Consider the following 24,830-nt stretch of genomic DNA (forward strand, 5'->3'; position numbering starts at 1 on the left):
GGTGTAACAGCCGAAGACCATGGATTCTACATGATATTTGCAACAAAAAATGGTCAGTCAAATTTCCTCATATCGACCCTAGCTCTCTAGATTGATGTTTCGATGAGTTTTTAAAACGTCAATAACAAGAAAAACATTGGTAAAAATCGGATTCCAAGATATGGTTGGAGAGAAGATGAAATTTCCAATGAGGTTCATATAACTTGCTCCTTTGTTTAAGGTTTTTGAACTTTTCATGAGCACTAAAAGTTGAAAAAAGTACAAAACCAAATCGCAAACATTTTGAACGCTCATAGAAAGTTCAGAAAACTAGGTTTGAGTGACCGTAGATTCTGAACCAACAAAAATCATATGACAGAATCAATTTAAAATCATCTAACTAGATCCAACTGCTTTTAAACCTAGTTTTCATTAATAGTAAAATCAGGTGTAAAAATGCTTTTAAGCATATTAAAATTTCAAAACTTTTCCGAGGGAGAACCCCCTCTTCCGGTGGGGAGGGAAATGGAATACCCCCCTAGACCCCCAACAAATGAGCCCACCCAAAGATTTTGATAAGTCGGCGCCCGTAAACCTCGGCTCATATATTTTTGATATTGAGCATAATCTTACCACATTAACTTAGTTATACGATAGTCCACCAAACAACCAAGCAAAAAAATATTATCCTGCCATATACAGGTTTCAAGCAAGAAATTCGATTATGATTCCAAATTTCTGTAATTTGTTTCTATAATCACTACCTCCGTAGACAAAACCACATTCCATTCTGGTGACGTCAGCACAGGTAGGGCTCCCACACCAATAAAAATTTGTTGATTTCAGCTGATCTATATCAGCTAGTGGTTTCATTGGTGTAGGAGCCCTACCTGTGCTGACGTTACCATCAACCACCTGTCATGCACTATGGCTTTGTTTTCGGAGGTAGTGCTATAATGCATGCTTGGCTATTAAGAACATTTTCTTGGATATCGTTTATAGAGACGGCATTGTGATGTATTTTTTCAAACTGAAGATGATTTTTCATACTTATATATAAGCCTACTTCTCTGGCACATATTTTTTTCAAAAATATAATATGATAGAATAAAGATTTACGTAACAGCTTCAAAAACTTTGTAGATGAATAAGCTACAAAAGCTCATCCTCAAAGATTATTATTGAAGTAGCCGGCAGTCCCGCTTTACTTTTTTTTCTGTTCGACTGCCAATATTTTACAAAAACTGTGGTTTTCAAGAAAGAATCCTCGTAGTTATCAGAAACTTCAATTCTGGTTTTGAGCCATTTTCAGAAGCCTTAAAGCACACATTCACAAAGCTGAATCCGTGTGAAAGTTTCAAATAGTTATGGTCGGTAAGTTCATATAGAAATACTGTGAGACAGCACAATTATTCATTGTGGCTTATTTCTGCATAATTCCTATCTAGATTCTAGGTGGACCTGTGTAGATCGGAATTGGTATTTATTGGCCAAATATAGATCTCCAAGAACTTAATAATCACAAGAAACACTGGAAAATACTTGATTGCAGGCACAGTTCCCTGAGATTCCTGAAACTTTCTTAACAAAGACTTCATAGTTTTTATCTGAGCCTGTGAATCAAATTCGAACATTTTTAATGAGAAAACTGGGAAAATGAATTGAAGAAGCTGAAAACCTATGGCTGAAACGTGGATTTTGAAACATTTTTGAGAATATCCCACTGTAAAATATAATGTTTTCTGAACTAAACCATGTATCAAAGTAACACTTTTGTTGACCAAAATCGTTCTCGTAAAAGTTAAGATACATAATCGTGGACGCATATTTTGGGAAACGATACTTTTTGGCATCACTGGGTTCTGGGTAGTGGGTGGTTCTCACTGGATAAGCCTAATTTGAAAATTTTTTTAATACTCATCACAAGAGTACAGTCATAACAGAGTACACTCTTAACAGTCTCTCAGTTCTTGGGCTGGACATTACTGAATTGAGTCCTCTAAGTCAAATTCTCTGAACATTTATTGTCCAATTATTAGCGAAAAATGTGACAAACGCAAGATAATTATTTGGAAAACTATCTGGATGTAACACGTGAATTTATTTAAACCACATATTCAAGCCTCTATCTCTCGTCCTAAACTAAACATGAATGTGAACCACATTGAAAAACTAGTGGCTGACTAGTTCTCGAATAAACTGAGAAACAAAATGAAAACACACTGAAGAATCGACGATTTTGGGCATATAATTATTGTGTCATCTTCTTCCTCCAAAGAAACTCTCCCTAGTCGTCAGCTAAACTAACAACTGAAATATGAATAATTTTGGTTGAGAGGTTTACTGTGTGAATTGAAAAACTGCAAGAGTAAAATTGAAAATCATAGATTCCTGTCGTAGCGTATTTCCGAAATCAGTTTAAACTGATTATAATAATAGAACTAGTATAATAACAATGTCATTCCTCAGAACCAAACGTATTACTGCTTAAAGAAGCGGTTGGTTTTATTAGTTTTTTCATTTCATTTTCATTTTCCCAGACTACAACTTCAGGTTCCACCCAATGCTTTAGGACCACTCATCTCTCATCACCATATCCGTCTCATTACCCACGCACAACCATGGAGCTCATGTAGACATCACCATCAGAAAAAAATTAGTGTCAGTCTCATTAATATGAAATGCAAATGATAAATAATTCGAATTCCCATAATTTATGATGAGTTTTCTTCTGTCGTGAATTGAAGCTATATATTCATGAGATTATTGTAATCTGATATTTTATCACGCAGAGGTGCTCTAGTAAATGATCCAGCAGGCTAACTTAATGAAAAGGATAACTTAATTAAAATTAACCAGTGTTACCTGAACAATGTGGAATCTATTATGAAGGAGCATTACCTAAACTGCATTTTCTCAATAGTATCAAATATAATATTTCCTTTTAAGTAAGTTAGCCTGCTGGATCATTTACTAGAGCCCCTCTGCCTGATAAAATATTAGATCACAATAATCTCATGAATATATCAATTTACGACAGAAGAAAACTCATTATAGATGATGGGAATTCGAATTATTTATCATTGCATTTCATATTTCAATCAATCAATCAATCAATTCATTTATTTCACAAACAAACATAATACAGAATAAAAAAGAAAGATATAAAAAAAATGTGAAATAAAAGTGGACAGTTCCATCTTATATCAAGATTATTTTTTGACCTCGACATTGTTTAATAAATAATGAATCATACCTCATCATACATGATTGGTCGATCTGTAAATAATATATTTCTGTAAGGACTACGAAAATCCACAACTCATTTAAAGAGACTCATACTCTACTAATAATGTTACCGTATCGCAAGGCCTGTTACTAATATTCAATTCTTATAAATTTTGCTGAAGACGTATAGAATATGGAGGAAGCTCTCAATCTGATAACACAACAAGAGATGAAGAGTGTGCATTCACATTCAATGCTAACTCATGACAGCTTAATGCAATTGCCACATGAACTCAATTGATTGTGCTCATCTCCAAGTTCACTGAATGTCCTTCACTGATGTATGTGTGCTTGATAGTAGACCTACTGATGCACTGCTAATATGACTTGATGAAGTGAAGTGTCATGCGTATCCAGTATAATTGATCAATTATAACACAGACCTAACAGCTTTGTTCAGTTGTTTTGGTACAGAGTTTGGATGTCCTTTGATGCTTAGTAACTCATTTTACTAACTACAAATACGAACACATAATAGTAATGTACAAATCATTTTGAGATATAGAATAATTACAATTAATTAATATATAATCTAGCCTCCATAGTCATCAATAATTATTATTATTACAAATCTGCTTAATCCTTCTTGACTTATCAGTTTTCTATTCCTTCATTGTTTCTGAGACATGGAAATTAGATTCTTCCAGCGTAGAAATCTGATCCACGGATAGTGAGGAAGAAATAAAACTGCAGTGAAAACTATAATAATACTCGCTTTAATACTTATTATTAGTAAAACGTGAACTTTTTAGTATTCACTGAAAAATTGATCACGATAATCTCGTATCGTTCTTCAAAAAAGAAGTTAGTAGTGCATCACTAAAATCATTTTATTTTTTTGCTGAGGGTGATGTCCACATGAGCTCTAGAGGCTTGTGCGTAGGTAATAAGGCGGATAATAATGAGTGATGAATGGGGCTACAGTTTTAGATTGGTTCCTAGCCACCGGGAAGCGATTCTAAAATTTTCATGAGTTATATTCAGAGGTGTTGGTTCAAACGGTCACCCTTGAGTAACCAACCTATCAATCATCATAATTAATAAATATTATAGAATACTGATGAATTTTCTAAACAAATGTTTGGAAACTAAACAAAGCCCAAAGACTTTTCAATCAGTTTGCTCTAACATACAGTTATTAGTCTTTCAATAGATTTTGATCAAAAAATGTACATAATTTATCGAATCATCGGTGTTCAACATAACGAGTGACGACGTTTTTTTAGCAAGAACCTCTCATTTATGGGGGATGGTACTAAAGTTTGTGGGGATATATAGTGGGGGGTTGCATCTTCAGGCTTCGTGGGGGGGGGGTAATGAGTACCCTTTGGTACAACATTGACAGCAGAACAAACCGCTGAATTTCGTTGAAAGCAGAACGAAAGACTGCTGTCCAAAATATCGTGACTGCACAAGGTATTAGGTTTCGAGCATTGTAAAAATAGTGTAATTAGTGTAATAGGTCGAGGTCGTGGTCGAGTTCGAGGTCGTGGTCGAGGTCGTGGTCGTGGTCGAGGTCGAGGTCGTGGTAGTGGTCGTGGTCGAGGTCGTGGTCGTGGTCGTGGTCGTGGTCGAGGTCGAGGTCGTGGTCGTGGTCGTGGTCGAGGTCGTGGCCAAGATCGTGGTCGAAGTAGTGCTTGTGGTCGTGGCTAAAAAACGTATTCAATAGATATGTATAGATTTGTAGATTGTATTGCTCGATTTCTATCATCAGGCATGCCAATCTCCTATTGAAATGAGAAGATGAGATAGAGCTGAACGTTTCTCCTTACCTGAAGACTATCGCCATGCCATGAAATGGAGAGGTTGTGATATCGAGAGGATGGAGATTGGTGGTTAGGGAGCAGTCATGACGAAGATGAAAAAGAAAGTAAGGTAGTAAAGATAGTAGAGTAAGAAAGTGAGAGAGTAAGATGAGAGCAGAATGTTTAAAATCGGAACAAATGCCTTTATTTGGGCCCAAATTTTCAAAGAAGACGACAGCGATTTATCGTTACTGGGCTCAATTTTAATTTTTGATCTTTTTAAAAAATACCAATACTTTCTAAGTTATAGAATTTTTAAAATGGAAGCCATTTTATAGTACATACAAAATTTCTTTTCATCGTTATAAAAATTATCTTTTCGCCACACTTGGATGTAATGAGCTGGTTTACGTGCGTCATATGGAGGCCGAAAGTGATTGTTTTCCGACCAGGCCGGTAAAACTTTACGGCCCTAGGGCTGTAAAATGACCTTGAATAACAGCTGATCGTGTCCGATCTCGATCTCACAAAAATCATAGAGAGATAATCTCATAACGACTGTAATAATCTATATAATTATGTATCGTGAATCGCGGTATTATGTCTATAATATATTTTATAAATTACTGTTTAATAATTTAATATTTATTGTGTTTTTGATATCAAACAATGAATACAATGGCTGCATTGTCCATTGTCAGAAAGGTACGTATCGCAAGTATTTAAAAGTGAAGAATCGAATTTGAAATCAAAGTACAATAATTGTATCAATATTTAAAAGTGAGGTAGAGTAATAATTGTTTCTTTTTTATTATCGAATTCCACTTCTTAATGCAATACAATCAACTATAATAACAAGAAAATACAGCAGAGATCTGAAGTTTAAGGTAAGCCTACTGGTGAAACTCAGCCTTGACTAAAAAATTCCTAGTAATTTTTCCGTAATTCATTATTAAAACTTTTAGATAATTTTTCTTTAATATTGAACCATATAGAGAAAACATTAGGCCCACTCAAGATTGAATCTTCGAATGTTTTCTCTATGATTTCAGAGCAATATTTTGTTGTGAAAATGCCGGCAAACCGGCTTCAAATTAATATGCCGCTATACACTATATTATAGTAGCCTACATACGTTACCTGACTTAATTCAGAGTGAAAATTTTATTGTGAAACAGATAATAATATTAATTTTAATAATATAAGTCATGAGCCAAAGTATGTTGTACCTTTGACTATAGAAAGAACCTTCTTCTATAGAAAGAACAACCTTCTTTCTATAGTCAAAGGTTGTACGCTTTTTAGGAGTGAAGTAAACTTTTTTAGAAGTCTAGTTTACAGTATTACTTGTATGCTAAGAGTTATCAGTCAGGCCTCTTCCTTCAACAATACCCAATAGCCGAGAGCGTAAAGGCGTTATACAACTGAACTCAGCTCAGTGAATAAACAGACACGATCTAGGTTCGAATCTCGGTCAATGACATTTTTTTTTGTCGATGAATTTCAACTTTTATTAGCTATTTTTTATATTAGTTACCATAATTTAAATTTCAATCAATTTTTTAGATATATTTTGAGACAAAACTGTGAAATATGCAATTATATTAATTTTTCATCACATTATTTCAAAATAGTAATGAAAATTCTATTCATCCATCTATCCATGAGATATTGCACCGGGCGCAAAGCGCGAGCTATAAAAATTCAAACAATTATTCGAATATTAATAGTATAAAAATATGGTCACTATTGTGAATTATTAATTAGTAATATTGAAATTAATTGACAGTAAAAGTTGTCATAACCAAGATTCAAACTATCAAAATAGGCTGTTTGAATTTTATTAATTTTTCAATTTCTTATAAATATTGGGAAGTTTTTTTTTTGGTGTGGCGAAAAATAGCGTTCGCAACACGGGCAAAAATGTTTTTCCGGCTCTCGAACGCTTCAAGTTCTCGACTTCGTCTCGAACTTGAAAACCGCGATCTCGAGCCGGAAAACGTACATTTTCGACCCTAGGTGCGAAATATACTATTATCGTTAATGGGCTCAAATTTAATTTTTCGTCGTTTTCGAGAATACCAATAATGTCAGTTATAAAATTATAAAATTGAAGCCATACTATAGTCTATACAAAATTTCTTCTGAGTTGGAGGGATCAGAGAAAGGTAGTGATACAGCTGTGGCGGAGGGGTGGAATGAGAGCATCAGATCGAGCAAGACAATTTGAGGGGGTCTGGTGTATTGAATTACAACCCTCCTTTCTCCCCCCCCCCAATGGGAGGGGTTCGGGGGTCCGTCTTGAGTAAAACATCAGAGTTCGGGGGTCCGTCTTGTATAAAAAATTGAGTTAACATTATAATAATATATAATATTATATTATATAAGTCATAATCAATGATTCTACCAAATCAGAGTCAAAGATATAATCCAGTAGAATAATGACGGGTGGTTTGTAAGAGTGTGTTGAAAGCAATAATTTATATAATTATACTTAAATTCTTTTCTTTCGCGCTCTCTCCGGTTCTTGAGAAGCAGACTTCGTTTCAATCGCATTGAAAATTGAGAAGCTTAATTCCAAAAGGTACTAAATCCATTTTTTTCTCAAATTCACTTTTTGGCCTTTCTAAATACTTTGTTATCGGTTCCATCGATTTCTGCAGTTTGTTTTGTGCCAAAACATACTTTAACACATAGAAATTGATGTTGAAAATTCAGTTTCATGGCATAATGTACTATATCCCTGAACTGAACAGTTACAAAAGGTACTATATCCTTCATAATTTCAAGAGATACTATATCCAATGCTTCTTGTTTACCAGCTGTATGGAATCATTCCAAAACGTACTATATCCCATCTGTTCATGTTTTGATATCAACAGACCATCCTTGAGAAAATAAGAATTCATTATTAAATATTAATTAAATGAAAAATACTAAGGCCCATGTTATACGGACAGAAAAAACGCGACAGATAAAACGCCGACGCTGAACTAACAATTCAGTGCTGTTATACGAGCAGCAATAACGCCGCGTCGTCGACGCCAGGGAGCTGTTATACGAGCAGCAAACACGCCGCGGCAGGCTCCGAGGGAGCCAATAGGGAGAAGTGTACGCCCGGAGGAGTATGGTGGGGGGGAAGTACGGATCTGCCGCGTAAAAGCTGCCCGTATAACAGTACTCGCGTCATTTCTATCGCGCTTTTTCTGCCAATTTTACCGGTCCGGTCGCGTTGTCGACGCTGACGCCGGGTTTACAGGGTCCGACGCGACAGATAAAACGTTCGTATAACTTGCACACAGTGACGTCCATTGCTCGGTAGGCTTGGCGTCTACGTGGCGAAAAATCTGTCGCGTTTTTTCTGTCCGTATAACATGGGCCTAAGTTCTTCATAAAACTCGCAGCAAATATTTTTTAAGCATTTGAACCTACGACCCAGGGACATCATAACAATAGTGTTTGATCTTATGCAAAACCAACCACTACTAAAAACTCAGATAACTGAAGCCTACTATTCCCGGCAGTTATGGTATTATACGTTTGGAATCATTATTCATGACTTGGGGGCATCACTAAAAAAAGAAAATGTTCATTTCTATAGTTGGTTGGAGAGTGAATATGGAAGAGGTAGTAATCAGATAGTCTACTGTCTATCTCATTTTTTGAATAGGGTTTTACCCATCATTGTTGAAGCACCTCTCAATAGACACATTAAAACTTTGCATGTGTTCTGTGACTATTGCACGGGCCAAAATAAAAACTATCCCATGCTTTTCATGCTTACAAAATATTGTTCAAAGCAAGGAATCAACTTGGAGTGGGTGTTTCCGGTTCGAGGCCATTCCTATTTACCCGCTGATAGAGCATTTGGGTTGGCTGAGAAACAACTGAGGAAGAAACTACAAATCATTGATTCTGAAGACTACAATGGAATACTATCATCAGTGGGAACTCTGCATGCATCAAATACAGTATTAATTTAAAATTGGAATGAAGCTATTAAACCATTCCTGAAGGGTTTCAATATCACTGATGCTAAAGTGATTACATTTGACCAAACTACTCCAAGATTGATAACAGTGCGGCAGTTTTACATGGAAGGAACAGGTACTCAACACAATATTTCCAAAAAGAATAGAAATGTTTCAAACATTGTGCTACCATTACGACGAGTCAAGAAAGCCAATCACATGGCACCTCCAAAAAAAGAAGATGTGCGAAACCATTTACAGAAGATTGGAATCAACTGGGAAGAGCATCCATTCTACAAAGAGTGTTTAAGTGAAGAAGCTTTAACTGTAAATGAAAACAATGATTTCTACTATGAAGATCTATTTTAATAGGCTTATTATTCAGACATGCATTTTCATCAAGATTTAAGACTTTTGCACTTCTCAAAAAGGTACAGCAGCTGTTTTCAAGTACTTATTCAGAAATATATTGAACTTTATGAATTAATCTTAACATTTTAAAACTACTTCAGACTTTTGAATGGCATATTTCATGACTTTCAATAAAACAAGAATACTTTATTTGCTCTCATATCATTCTACAATTCCATAACATACTATATCCAATCCATTCATTTTCAAAATGTACTATATCCATCAATTGAGGCAAAATGTACTATATCCATGACTCCTGTAATTTTTGAAATATTTTGGGGAAAGTTACAATAATTGGATCAACATAAATTTATTACCAAAAAAATACATAAAAAATACTGATTGCATTGAAATTGGAAATAAATCAAATGATACGTGAAATAATAAATGAGATGTTTTTCTCTGTTTGTGAAAAATTTTCCAAAGTGGATATAGTACCTTTTGGAACTAGGCTTCTCAATTCTCAAGATTATGTCCCAAATAAGCGATTCTCTAGTTGGTTTTGTGCGCCCACACAGCTTCCCAAAGAAAACTACTCAGCCAAGAGTTATGAAATTTGTTTCATAAAGTCAATGGAGAAGATTTTGAGATTGAGACCTACGAAATTGACAATAATTTTTCAATTGCTTCCTCCGGGTAACAATTATTTCTGTAAGTTCAAACCGTTCACATGGATCGGTTATAACCGTTTGTTATCCGGTCAATAGCTTCAGCATAGAACTGAGACCTGCTTGTATCGAGGATTTTCAAAATGTCCTAGGAAATAGAAAAAAATTATAAAATTGAAAAAAAAAATACTTTCAAAGTAAAAAAATGATCAAATTCGATTAACAGATTCAGCTAAAGGATGCGTAGTTTCTGTCAAGAGGTAGCCGGTAGCCTAATGAAGATTACCGTATTCCAAAATCATTACGATTTTCGATTTTATAGTTATTTGTTCGGTATTGCTTCACTAGCTTAAATTAGTTGAAGGCAATGAATATATTATACGGTAATACGAAAAGATAATACGGTAAAAAATATTAATTTTTCTATTCTGTGGGGGGGGGGGAGGGGCAGCTGACCCCTATGCCCATCAAAGTTAGTAGACAGACGTTTGTCTACTAACGTTGTATGCCCATAGCTTTGAAGTGTTGAAGTGCAAGTGCACTCATGAAGCAAGAAAGTAATTAATTTCCAAAAAAATCCAAAATATAAATAGAACAGAAAAGAATGAAAAGAAAAATAGTTATAAGGTGTGTTTGTAACCAAAAAGTTTACAAAAAGTAGTTTTTGGATGAATAAAATCATTTTCATTTCATTTCAAAAACTAGTTATTTGATATTTTATTTGAGAATAATGCGTATTTTGGGTGAACATGCACCGTTGACTGTCTGAGAGATCTACAATACTAGCTCTACGAAATATATTGTAAATTTTATCATACGTGTGAATTATTATATCAACATTGAAATAATCTGTTTTGAAATGGAATGTATATAAATAGAATTTTTCTATATCATCTTGACTAAAATAGTTTTATATCACAGACAAATCAAGTCATCATAACACAGAAAAGGTGAGTCATATTGTGACTGCACATCTCTTGCTAGATAGGGTCTCTATATTTTTTGTTGTAGAGTACCTTGATTTGGAGTGATGATGTCTCCCCTATAATATGCACTCTCGGCGACCTTCAACTTCATGTTGGGGTTGGAACGCTTACCCCTGTGGTGAGGGTGGCCTTTCACAATGGAATTATCCTAGCGGAAGGGAAGTTGGTGAAATCCCTTGAGTTTGATGGGGCCATCTGTTTCTGAGGGCTGATGATTGATCGAAGAATGAGTTGTCTGCTTATCATTCACTCATACAACTCGATTACAGGCAAATAGGTCTCGTGTACACATGCAATCAAACAATAAATTGCAGGAAACAGAATGTATGATTTATATAAACGATTGTTTCTAACGAGATGGAAAAATATTTTTATTAGGAATAACGAAATAATTTTATGATGTATTGGAATAATCATCTATAGGAAATGTATAACGTGTAAACGTGTATATAATACTTTTATCTCCATTTTATTTGCTGTTCGACCATAGTTTCATCATTTCATCCCTCAAGAAACACATATACTATCTACCAAACTTGGACGGAAAAATATGAACGGAGATTGAAAAATATTGTTATTGGAGATAACAAAATAATTTTTTGATGCATTGGAATAAACATATAGGAAATGTATAGCGTGTAAACGTGTATATGAAATACTTTTATCTCCATTCTTTTTTTGCTATTCAGCCATAGTTTCATCATTTCATCCCTCATGATACACAGATACTATCTACCAAATTTGGACGATATGGTCCAGTAAATTTTTAGTTCTCTTGATGAGTGAGTGGCACTTGGGTGACATTCCCTTCATCTCAGTTAAGATCATGATTATTTTCTTTGATAATTCACTCTGATTAGAATCTTTGGATTTGATTTTTTTTTCATAAAAAATCACGAATAATCGATCAATAATGATGTATTTTGTGACGCTAGTTGTTTCCAACCGATCTATTCTCATTGATATATAAATATGTAATATTTGTCTCCAACTCTTCAACTTTTTATGTTCTTGAATTTTGCTAAGCTGATTAACGTGAAAAATTGGAGGGAAACCAGAGGTCAAGGCCAACCAGTACAAGGAAGTTTACTTTGAATGAATTTATGAATGAGATCAATTGAACTTTTTATGCTGTTTACAATAAAATTAATCATGAAGTATTCAGCATGTAGCATGCAACAGTAATAGAATGAATCATTCCAAACTTCCCAGATAGATCAATCTGAATCAATTTGACCCTTTGAATAGAGATACCCTTTGAATGTCGTATGTGATAACAGATAATTCTATTGCAGGTCATGCACAATGCGGAGATAAATCATCTTAAAATGCAAATGCATCGATCCATGTGCTAATATTGAACGGTACTGAATTAGATCTCTCGAAGTGAATGTCGAGCTCGATAATGTATCCAGCAAATGTATTTGGTCCAATATAGTTTTGCAGAGCTCCGTTCAAGAACGCCCACACCGATATTATTGATCGCAGCAACCGAGTCTGCGCGTCTCGCTCGCGTCTGCAGCAGGTGTTATTTTTAACTCAGCATATTGTTCATAAAAATTATTCCCGGTGATACACTTTTTCAAGATGGAAACTCCCACTCGTTTTCCAATATTTGAAGGATGGGATTCAGTAGAAGCTCAGTCACCCATTCATTCTCTGGTTCAGGAAATATTAATAGAGTTTAGATATTGTAGCGCTTTTATCAGAGCGGTACCGTGTTGAACAAATTCATATAAGAACAGATGAATGAATATAGATTTGATATGTTGTTGAATTGAAGTGATACCACCTACATTCCTTTTATATTAAGGTAGCCAATTTGAATGGAACTTAACATGAGGAAGAAGGATCACAATAATTTGCATTACCTATATTGAAAGTTGAAAAGTTGGAAGCTGACGCTACTAGATACTCCTCTGGTTGAGAAGCCAAGTTGAGTTGATGAAGAAGAGCTGGTTATAAGGTGGTTAGAAATCTCTCATTCCTCTGTGAAGCAGAGGTTTTGAATAAAATATTTGCGGATGATGCCCACACGAACTTTTTGCTTGTGAGTGGGTAATGAAGAGTGGGAGGAAATTTGAAATTGAAATTGAAATTTATTTATTCTTTTTTACACAAAAACATAGCAAATTACAATTTAAAAAAATAGAAACTGAGTTGACCACACTAACAAGTATTCGTGGTCAACTTATAACTTAGGATGATTTGATGAGATGATCAAACTTCCATGACATGGACATATTCTTCATTTTTCTAGAAAGAAACATATTTTGTAGAAAATCCTCATTATTTGTCCATATTAGTATTTTTTCAGTAATTACAATTCAATAATTGAATAAAAACACAAATATGTTGTCAAATTCTACACTGTTTTATTTGGTACACGACCATGGTTTCGTGACCACACCGGTCACATTTTCAAGTTGATTAAAGCTGACTCAGTTTACAATGACTCAGACGAATTACAATTCATTAGGTGCAGTGTCGTATTAGACTTCCGTGAAGACTCTGTTTCCACTCAAAATGCATTTCATTGGCAGTAATATTCAAAAATGTATTCAGAAGAATGGGATCAAAATCATCCACCTCAACCACCATATAGAATTTCATTTATGGAAACACTCATTCTAATAAATAGAGTGCCGGTAGCACAAAAACCGGTTAAATTTAATCATGATTAAATTCACGAGCACCGATCAGAGAATACTTCTTTTCGGAAAAGCCTTCTCTGATTGGTTCACGTGTAATCAATCACGATTAAAATTTAACCGGCTTTTGTGCAACTGGGTCAAAGTCATTCAAATAGAGTCTGGATAAATCCAACCACCATATATCAATTAAAACTCGTGAAACACCCATCTGATTAATGCATAGATGCATTTAATGCATTTGATTCAATTAATTATTCAATTAAGAAACTTGTGGAAGGGCATTCCCTTAGACACGCCCAACGTATCAAATTAATTAGCTCATAAAAATGTATTTTCATCAGCTCTCTACAAATTAACTCCATATATATTATCTCAAATATCTTTAAGTAAATAACTGTTATAATAAGACAAAAGTAACCATAAAAAATATTTTCTCAATTGAATGGTTATGCTCCCATGCTTCTGTGTGAGATTTCTTCACTATGAGCTCAAATGGGATCTACGATGATGATTGATTTTTTTGCTGATGATGGTACCCATATGAGCTTTAGGATTTTTTTTGGGTACCCAATACCCAATAAACGGATGATGATGAGAGATGAGTTGACCTACAGTTTTAAGTGGGCTCCGAACCACCGGAAAGAGAATTTTAAACTTAATAATGGTGTTAAGAGGAGTTCGACTCTCAAGTGGTCAATTAGTAACGGGAGCAGCAGGTGCACTAATAAGTAGCACTATCAGTAGCTTCACTACTTATCGATAGCTCATGAGCGCGACCACGAAACCAATTGCTTTACAATTTTCTTGACGATTTAGAATGATTGTGTATTGGAGAACTATTTTAATTGAATTCGACGAAGCGATTGGTCTATGATAATCTATGAATTCGATTTTGAATTCATGCCACTTGCCATAAATACAAAATATTGGAAATCTTTACAAAATATGAGTATATGGTACTGCACTAGACTAAAGTAAAAACGTAGCTTATTGTAAAAATACAGAAACTGCTTATTACCTTACTACATCAGAGATCATTATTCAATAACTAGCAGCTAACCCGTGATCCACAAGGGTATAATTAAATACTTCACAAACTGGAAACTTTGTACACTGAAATCTTGAAGAATTTAAAATAGGCTTTTATCCGTCCTCGGTAGATTAAGAATCAATATTAAAAATTTCAAGTTAATCAGTCCAGTAGATCAGACGTGATTCGTGAATTTCCTATCTCGTACGTGTATAAGCAAATTCTTTCATTATTATAATATTATTATTTGAAAGAATTGATTTTATTAAATGACAATATGGATTTGTGTGTTGCAGAAGTAGAATGTCACTTCAACCCGACAGAGAAACCGCCTCACTCAATGGACAACATGCAGAAGTCTTCTGGTCAGATGACTGGCCAGATGTACGGACAGCCGGTGATCCACGCCAGGGGGGCAGCAAGGCAGATGTTCGGCAGCAAGGCCATCAGACAGCCGCATCAGCCGCCGGCCTCGGGAGGCTATCCCGGGGGCCACCTAACAGGCCATAACAGAAGTGAGAACTGATGAAACCCACATTAGTGGGCTCAATAATAATATTGATCACACTTTATTAACAACTTTTATTCACTTTTTAATAATAATATTAGAACTCACGACTCACATCATACCTCAAGGTTCATGTGAGCGTATTTTCAATAATAATTGTGAACTTATACTTATTCTATTATGATACATTGTATCTGTGTATAAATGTACATTGTATGCAAGTATTTTGTTGGAAACAAATAAATTCTATTCATAAAATAGAATTATAGTATCCTTCAAAATTAATAGAACAAGAATACAAATTGTATCGTAGCTACTAGTTTCGGTGATCACACCATCGTCAGGTTATAAAAATAAATTCCCAATAATGGATGTAATGAAAGTTTACTAATAGTTTTGTTCGCCGAACTAGTAGTTACGTTACAATTTGTATTCTTGTTTTATTATTTTATAAATTTTAAAGCGTACTATAATTCTATTTAATAAATACAAGAAAGTAGCGCTGAATTCATAAATTTTAAAAAATTCAATTGAATTCAGTGTAATGAATGGGTATAGAATTGGAACAGAAAGATTGAGTAGTGTCTGTTTATCATCATCTTACGTACAAGGATTAGGTTAATGCCTGTTCCGACTTACAAACAGCTTATTAATATCTATATTTCAATTACAAAATTACGCTATAATATATACAAGTAGTGTATTCATTGCCATCTCTTCCGTGGCCTACCAATAGATCTTTTCTCTGCCGGTTTATAATTCAATATCTGTAGTGGAAGCCTCTCTGCCGGCATTCTTTCCACATGGTCTTTCCACTGCTTCCGGTATTGTGTGACTTTTTAAAACGGTATTGTCTGTTTAATTGATTTTTAAAACGGATATAGAGACAATGAGAATTGAATATTATTTTCTTGGCCTGCCCAGAACTGTAAGCTGGTCGCTCCAGCAGAAGGCGAGGGGGGCAGGGAAACTGCTCTCCGGAAAAGCGTGATGGTGTCGTGATCCAAAACCTTTGCCATCCGCAGCAGTTTTCCCAACCACTCTTCCTGCCGTCAGGGCCCGGCTCCCCCACCACCTGCCAGCGTTTCGATACGTGGAAGGGGGGTTATTGGGAGTGGGGACTGATCAGACTTTTCTCAACTGTCGTGTAGAGTGGGTCTCCATGTTTCCTCATTTTTATTTAAAAAAAGACTTTCTATATTGGATTTCATATTGTCAAAATTATTGGAAAATTCAAAATTCGTTTCTTCAAGTCTACTTTCGGAATTGATTATCCCCTTTTGTCGTGTCGTGAGTGTTGTCGTTCACGTGCGCGAGTGCATATGAGGAAATAGTGGAAGCCAAGCATATTCTTAACAAAGTTAGAATTTTCAACGTACCTCAATACAATTTCAAATGAAACAAGACTTGACCCTGTAAGCGTAATGGTTATATTATATTCCTAATGGAAGAGATTACCAATTCACGACTAGTGATGGATTTCCTCCAGGTGACATTCTGTTCGTGGACTTTCATCATGGGTAAGTCCCACAAACTAACTCAACCCATCTGATTCAAGCGATAGAACCTTTTTGGTGTCGGATACCACGAAATTTGTGTTCATGAACTTCAACTGACCTTTGGATGTTTGTATTGGGCTAGGCAGAGCCAAGTAGTGATTTATTTTTTTGTAATCGCAGCGTATTTCTTTTAAATGTTGGAATTTAAACGGATTTCCAATCATTCTTTTACCCGTTCAAGCCTGAGGATTTATTTTAAGCTGGAACCATGATATTTAAGTAGCAGTAGTAAAAAATTAATACCATAAGTGGGCGGAAGTCATGCTACCACATCACACATTTTATTTTAAGGTCCGTCGGCCACGGTGAGGTTTACATCAGGCTAGGCGCATATTGAGACTCGACGCGCGTGTTGAAGACGAGTTAATTATCTTATGATCATATAATAATCATCATCTTTAATATATGAATCTTCTCTATTCAAGTGATAATAATGTGGAATATCTGTTCTATTTTTTGTTTTGAAGCATCTAAATTTGAAAATTTACTTTGTGATCATATTAGTGGTCTGAAAATTTTGCGAAGTGAAGAGCTACAAGACTTAACCTATTTCGGACTATGTGTAACCATATCTAAATTATTGGGGAGAGGATTAGCACAAGGTTACCTTATTTTTCCTCTCCATATCATTTATATGATGTATACACTTATTATATCAATCAATCAATCATGTTCCCATTGAGACAAAGCTTGCATATATGTGGACATTATACACCTGATAACATTGTATTTCGAAAAACACTTGATTTTCAGCTTCAACTACCATCACTAATTCCATTGTCCTCAAGAAATTGAGATTTCGCAAATGATATATGTTTCTAAGATTATGTTCTATCAGAATCACCCGTTAGATGCACTAAATTTCAGTATTTTTCAGTGGTAGGACACCACAAGGATCAACATCTTAATAGTCATAACTTTTGACACAATGATCAGAATTGTAGGCCTACTACTGCTCATGCTTCTCGGTTCGTCCAGGCGATTCAAAATCATGTGTCATACGTCAAATTTGTTTGAGAAATGGGACATTTTTTCTTGAGTTTATTTTAACCCATTTATTCCCACTGGTAGAGATTATCAATTTCTATATTGAAAGCTACATATATTGTGGAATAATTTCGATGAAAAACTCAAAATTCAGTCAAGATTTCTTTTTTCTCATTCCAGTAAACAATACTTTAGATTTCAATACCATTAGAAAGTACAGCCGATTAAAAATGGCGTTCTTAATTTTTCTCGATTTTTCTGTTACTCAAAAGTTCAAATGTCTCTAAAACGAACAAGTTCAACACACAATCATAATAGAAACTCATGGTTGGTTTAAAATTGTACGGAATTTTATCCATTACAAGCTCAGTTGCTCAAATTCAGTTTAAACCACTGTTTTCTTCAAAAACACTGTTAAGACAGAGTATATGAGGAAAATATCTTAAATTGATTTTTTGTGAATGAGCAGATCGAAATTTACAAACCTATTTTCAAATGTAAATGAGAGAAGATTATGTTGTACAATCCAAGATCAAGTACAAAAAATTGTCATTTTATGAGTATGGAGATATGAGTTTAATTACACTCAAGAATAAATTTCCCATTTCTCCAATAAATTTGACGTATGATTCATAATTTTAAACCGGCTCGACGAGCTGTAGTACAAGTTGATCCGATCATTGATTGGGCAAAAGTTATGAGTGCTTGAAAGTGTCATGCGCGCCTCACACTGGGAAATACTGAAATTTTAGTGCATATAACGGGTAATTCTGATTGAACATGGTCTTAGAAACCTATATACTTGAAAAATCCCAATTTGAGGAATATGAAGTATTAGTGATGATGGTTGAAGCTAATAATTAGGTGTTTGATTATTTAACGTCTTCGAGAGGACTTATCTTTTGAGTCCCTGGCAGTAACTTATCTATAGTGAGGTCCACGTTATAATGGCAGTGAAGAAAGATAGTAGAAAAACGTTGCCAAGTCTCTCCATTTTGCCACTGAGTGTACACAGCTGCTACTCTATGCATCGCATTAAATTTGATCCAATAATAATTATCATTTCCTTGATAAAAATAATCAATTTGATGTCAAATTAATCAAGAAAATATATTTTTTCATAATTTGATTCGAAAATTTGCTTTCATAAATGAGATCATATTTTTATTTTCATACAAACCTGAAATGGCGGCTAATTTAAAAAGCTGTAATACAACAATCTAAATTTCAAAACAACACAAATTAAGTTACTTGGTAGGTATTCTATTCCAATTTCTTTTGAAAATAATAGAAAAATAGAAATCCTATTTAAAAAATAAGTAATTTCAATGGAAAGAATTCTTAAATAACCTTCCAATATTATTTATAACGGTACGAGTAGGTCTAACCTATACGTGTAGATTAACTGAAGCATGGATGAAGTCTAGGATGGTTAGTTATCAACTTTTAAAATGTCATTTCATGTATTTTAATTTGTGTTTCTCATACGGTAATGTCTAAAAATTATTCCATTGCTTCAAAATACAGTTTTAATCAATTATACGACTTGTGTACTCAAATATTTTGATAGAATGAAGAAAAAAATGGCGGCTGAGAATTGTTTGTTTACTTTTGTACAGTCACTGTCAAAAGTAAAAAAAATATTCTGGCAAAATGACAACATTGCAAAGCGAGAGAGAGATACAGTAGTGGTATCTGTTTTGTTGTATGATAGAAAAGGACAGCAACATACAGTATTGTCAATCGTACACTGCTATTATAACGTGGACGTCACTATAGCAATTAGTGTTTATTATTGAACAGATTCCTGTGCACTTACTACCTAGTATATTATTCTTTCGAGGAATGAATGGATAATAAGATTTTTAGTGCATCAAATCATATTGAAAACTTATTTTTTATATCGATTGGAAAGTGTTTTCACTCTTGTACTATGCTTAGTATTCTCTTTTCCAGTTTTATTAAAGAATTTATCATGTTATATGGATGACGGAAGAGTGAATTTATCTTGCTTTGAAATTATTCCATTTCTATTTTTCTGTGAAATTATAAATCCCAAACTAATTGATCGATTGTTTTTCAAAGTTGGTGCAATTCATGAACCAGAACCGCAACATGCCCCCATGCCCATGTGGAATAACATGGGAATCATGCATTTCCCTCATCACAATGGAAACAACCACTCTGCGAGCAAAAATCCTCAAGATGTTGAGCAGAGGAGTGGGGGAAAGTGGTCAGGAAGGGTGCCAGGGGAACAAGGCTCACTTAATAAAGGTATATTCGAATCACTTTTTCATTCATTTCAAAGATCGATCAAAAATAGTAAAACTATTTAATCCTTTTGCATGATAACGAATTCTAATTAATCATGTTCCAATGTGAATAGATGACTCAGAAGCTCTTTACTTGTTTTTTTTATATCTATTATAAAAATATGATGTGTGCTTTGTAACAGAGAATCAACAAAAGTAATAATTGTCATGAATAAAAGTTATATTTCTGTAATTTACTCATTCATAATTTTAAATCCTTTCTCCCTTTACATTTTTTCCCATGTTTCCCAGATCTTTGTACTTTTGAAAAATTTTAAATTGTATAGTTTAACACAATAATAACTAGTGTAGTAGATTTCGTAGAAGACTAGTGTAGAAGAGGAGATAAACTGATAGAGTTCTGCCAGGACCACGATATGGCAATTACAAACACCTTCTACAAGCTGCATGAAAGACGATTATATACATGGAAATCGCCAGCAGATAAAGATCAAAATATTATAAGAAATCAGATAGATTATGTATTAATAAACAAACGATATCGGAATGCTGTCAAATCGGCCAAAGCATACCCGGGTACAGACGTAGGATCAGACCACAATCCAGTGATAGTAAAAATGGAGACCCGTCTCAAGAAACAAGCAGCCAGAGATAGCAAAAGGCCCCTTCTAGTTTCACAGTTGAAAAACCCAATAATTAAACAACAACTTCAAGATGTAATAAATGAAGGAGTTAGCAAAATTGATTTTACCCCGAGCTGCGATGTAAATATAAAATGGGAAACAATCAGAAATGCAATTATGGCCCCAGCAACAAATCTACTAGTAACAACCAAGGATCCAAACAAGAGGAAATCATGGATGACTGAAGAAATACAAGAACTAATGGAGATCAGAAGATCATATAAGAACAGAGATGACAACGCATATAAGACCATACAGAAGGAAATAAGAAGGAAAATAAGACAGACCAAAGAAAGATGGTACGAAGGAAAATGCGTAGAAATAGAAGATCTCCATGCAATACATGATGACTTCAACCTTCATAAAAAAATTAAAGAAATGGCTGGTATTAAAAGGTCAAACAGAAGCAACATTCTGCTCGACAAAAACGGCAAAATAATTCCAGACACAAAGGGAAAACTGGACAGGTGGAGAGAGTACATCCAGGAGTTGTTTGAAGATGAGAGACAGCAGGAAATGATAGAGGAGGACACAGATATGGAACAAGGTCCAAATATAACAAAAGAGGAAGTCATGCATGCAATTAGGACAGCTAAGGGCAATAAAGCTCCAGGGCCTGACGAAACGCCAACAGAAATTATAAAGTTAATTGGAGAAGATCAGATTGGGGTGTTGGTGGACCTATACAACACTGTGTATAACACTGGAATTATCCCTAGAGAGTGGCTCAAATCAACCTTCATCACACTGCCAAAAAAAGCAAACGCTAAGGAATGCAAAGACCACCGGACGATTAGTCTGATGAGTCATACCCTTAAGATATTTCTGAGGATCATACACCGGAGAATATTCAGAAAAATTGAGCAAGATCTCAGTGAAACCCAATTTGGCTTCAGAAACGCATTGGGTACAAGAGAGGCGCTGTTTGCATTAAACGTTTTGACTCAAAGACTCATGGACGTCAACCAACCAGTATATGTGGCCTTTCTTGATTATAACAAAGCCTTCGACAAAGTTCGCCATAACCATCTCATAAAGCTGATGAAGGATAAGAACATGGACAAGAACGATATCAGAATAATAACATACCACTATTTTAATCAGACCACCAAAGTTTTAGTTGATAATGAACTTCCCGAGGAGATAGATATAAAACGTAGAGTAAGGCAAGGATGTGTGCTCTCACCCTTACTGTTCAATCTGTACTCAGAAGACATAATACAAGATAAGATACGCAGACGATACGATACTAATAGCGGAAACCTTAGAAGAACTACAAAGTCTACTGGATCAAGTAGTAAAGACCAGCGAGGAGAGAGGGCTAACACTGAACACCAAAAAGACCAAATTTATGACAATAACGAAACACCGACAACAACCAGAAACACTATGGATTGGAGGCGAGCTAGTGGAGAAGGTCTGCAAATATAAATACTTGGGAACAATTGTCACTGACAACAATGACTACTCCGAAGAAATAAAATCAAGAATTGGACAGGCTAGAGCTAATTTTAATAAAATGAGGAGCGTATTGAGTAGTACTGATCTTAGCCTGCATCTCAAATTAAGAATGCTTAAAGGCTACTGTACGTATTTCCAGTTCTATTATATGTAATGGAAGCCTGGACTCTTAAAAAGAACGACACCGACCGGCTAGAAGCATTTGAGATGTGGGCTTATAGAAGAATTCTCAGAATAAGCTGGACTAGCAGAACAACCAAAAAGGAAGTATTAAGAAGAATGGGAAAGGACAGAGAAATCATTATCACCATCAAAATCAGGAAACTGCAATACCTGGGTCATGTAATGAGAGGAGAGAGATATACACTTTTGCAAAACATCATACAAGGAAAGATACAAGGCAAAAGAAGTATAGGAAGAAGACGGATCTCCTGGTTAAATAACTTGGGACAGTGGTACAATAGTAGTTCCATTGATCTGTTCAGGGCGGTTGCCTCAAAAATCAAAATTGCCATGTTGATAGCCAACTTTCTTGAAGGAGACGGCACATAAAGAAGAAGAAGTAGATTTCGATGACTGACTGAGCATGTGCGTCCAATTGTATTACCCGCTATAACCACAGCCATAACTACCTGCGACATCTAGAAGGCTTTTTTGTAAACAAGCTTATCAGCTGTTACCTCAACTCGACAAATCAACTTAGACCAGTTATAGAATAGACACGTTGGGAAGTCTAGCCTCTGAAGCCAACATCTACTGCCAAATCTCCAAATCGTGACGTCATCATCGGATAGAAAACTTTCAGATTATGTCTATTATTTCAGAAGGATGTAAATTATTATTCATTGGAATGGTAAACTCCAGCTGCGCTCCCGCTGAAATAGACACAATCTACTATGAAAAACAATGTAAACAAACTCTACAGAAAAGTTTTCTATCTGATGCCGACGTCACGATTTGGAGATTTGGCAGTAAATATTGGCTTCATCGACTTTCAGTATGAATATACAATAGGCCGTGTCTATTCTATAACTGGTCTAAGCAAATCAAGTATCAGCTGTCAGTGTGCCAGCTGTTCCTGTTCAAAAATGCAAGCAAGAAGCAAAATGTATAATGTATAATTTTTAGGTTATATTATTTTAAATTGACAAAATATTTAAAGCAAGTTTGTTTAATAAAAAAGCTTTTGTCTACAGTAGCCGTTTAATTTGATCCAAGGTTAGTAAACATTCGTAATTCTGTTATAACTTTAGCCAAATTTTATTAATTAAGTTAGGCCTACTGTACCATACTTAATTTAATTTTCATGTAGTGATAAAATGAACTCACTTTTACTTACGTACCAGTGAATTACCTATAGTGAGGTCCACGTTATAATGACAATATTTGATCAACTTTGGCGTTGCTATCCTTGTCTATTATTCGACAAAGCAGGTAGTACTAACCTTTTCTTGCTCCACAACTATGCCAAATCTATTTTTGACGATGTAGAAAAATATTTAATCAAGGCAGAGAATCGGCAACGCTGTTCTCCCATCTCAATCCACTGTCATTATAATGTGGATCTCACTATACCCATGAAGATTAGTAGGACCATAAATTGAATGAGCGAAGCGAATTCTATGTTTTAAGTCAATCGGCGTTTGTCTGTTTGTTTGTACCGCAGTTACAGTCGCAGTTATGGTCCGATTTGGATAAAATTTGGTATACAAGTACTTTGAAACAAGGCAAAGAAACGTATGTATTCAAAATTTTTAAATTCATCCCCGTTTCAAGATGGCGGCCTTTTATTAGAAAATTTTACCCTAAAAATCAACCCAACTTATCAATACTTTATCAGATTAGGTTCAAATTGGGCTTATTCTTCTCAGCTCTTCAAGGCGGTATTATTTCATGTAGCCTATCACATGTTGAAAATTTTCTAATTTTTGGAATTCGATTTTTTTTTTTACGAGTCCCAATCCAAGTTTCAGATTTTTTATCTTTTCAACCGTGCTTCCAAGCTCAAAAGTGTAGAGGACCTTTATTCTTCAGCGCTTCAAGGTGGTCCTATTTCATACATTACATGTTGAAAATTTTGGTTTTTTATAATTCAATCATTCCCCCCCTCTCAAGACCCACATATCAAGTTTCAGATTTTTATCTCTTTAACCGTGCATCCTAGCTCAAAAATGTAAAGAACTTCTATTTCTCAGCGTCCACCACCGATCCTATTGCATTTATATCATCATACTCTAAATCCAATTGTATGTGTGTTTGTGTGTGAATAGGCGGGTGTGTATCAGTAGTGATTTTAGTGAGTGTAGCGAATTCTACTGTTCTCTGAACTACTAGTTATCTAAGAGAAGTTCGCCAAGTTTTTTGTGAACGCTATTTATTTTAGGAGTTATTTTATTTGAAGGTATGTAATCCACAGTGAATTGGGAGTACTTTAGTTTATTTAGTATAATATTCACGGTAAATTTTGACCCATACACTTTCAAGTGCAGTCTATTTGACAGAGCAGATAGCGCTATCCTTTTCTAACTTTGCTACGTTATCAGATCGTCTTTCAACAATTTGAATTATAACTTTGTCAGAATATTCAATCTCAATTAGTATAAAAATTTCTTATTAAATGATTAAAAAATATGTTTTCCTGAAGAGTAAAATAGATAGGTACTGTAATTGATAATTGAAAGTAT

The 24,830-nt window shown here is 34.8% G+C and overlaps 1 protein-coding gene across 1 annotated transcript in view; it reads left to right on the top strand.

The window, feature by feature from the left end:
* Nucleotides 1-24,830, top strand: part of LOC111044944 (low-density lipoprotein receptor-related protein 4) — a 75,102-nt gene that overhangs the window by 1,495 nt on the left and 48,777 nt on the right. Inside the window, exons 2-3 of the mRNA XM_039422882.1 lie at nt 14,972-15,190; nt 19,815-20,003. Coding sequence (XP_039278816.1) covers nt 14,972-15,190; nt 19,815-20,003 — 408 coding nt within the window. The remainder of the gene's footprint in view (nt 1-14,971; nt 15,191-19,814; nt 20,004-24,830) is intronic.

The sequence above is a fragment of the Nilaparvata lugens genome, chromosome 3, assembly GCF_014356525.2.
Source record: "Nilaparvata lugens isolate BPH chromosome 3, ASM1435652v1, whole genome shotgun sequence".
NCBI lineage: Eukaryota > Metazoa > Arthropoda > Insecta > Hemiptera > Delphacidae > Nilaparvata > Nilaparvata lugens.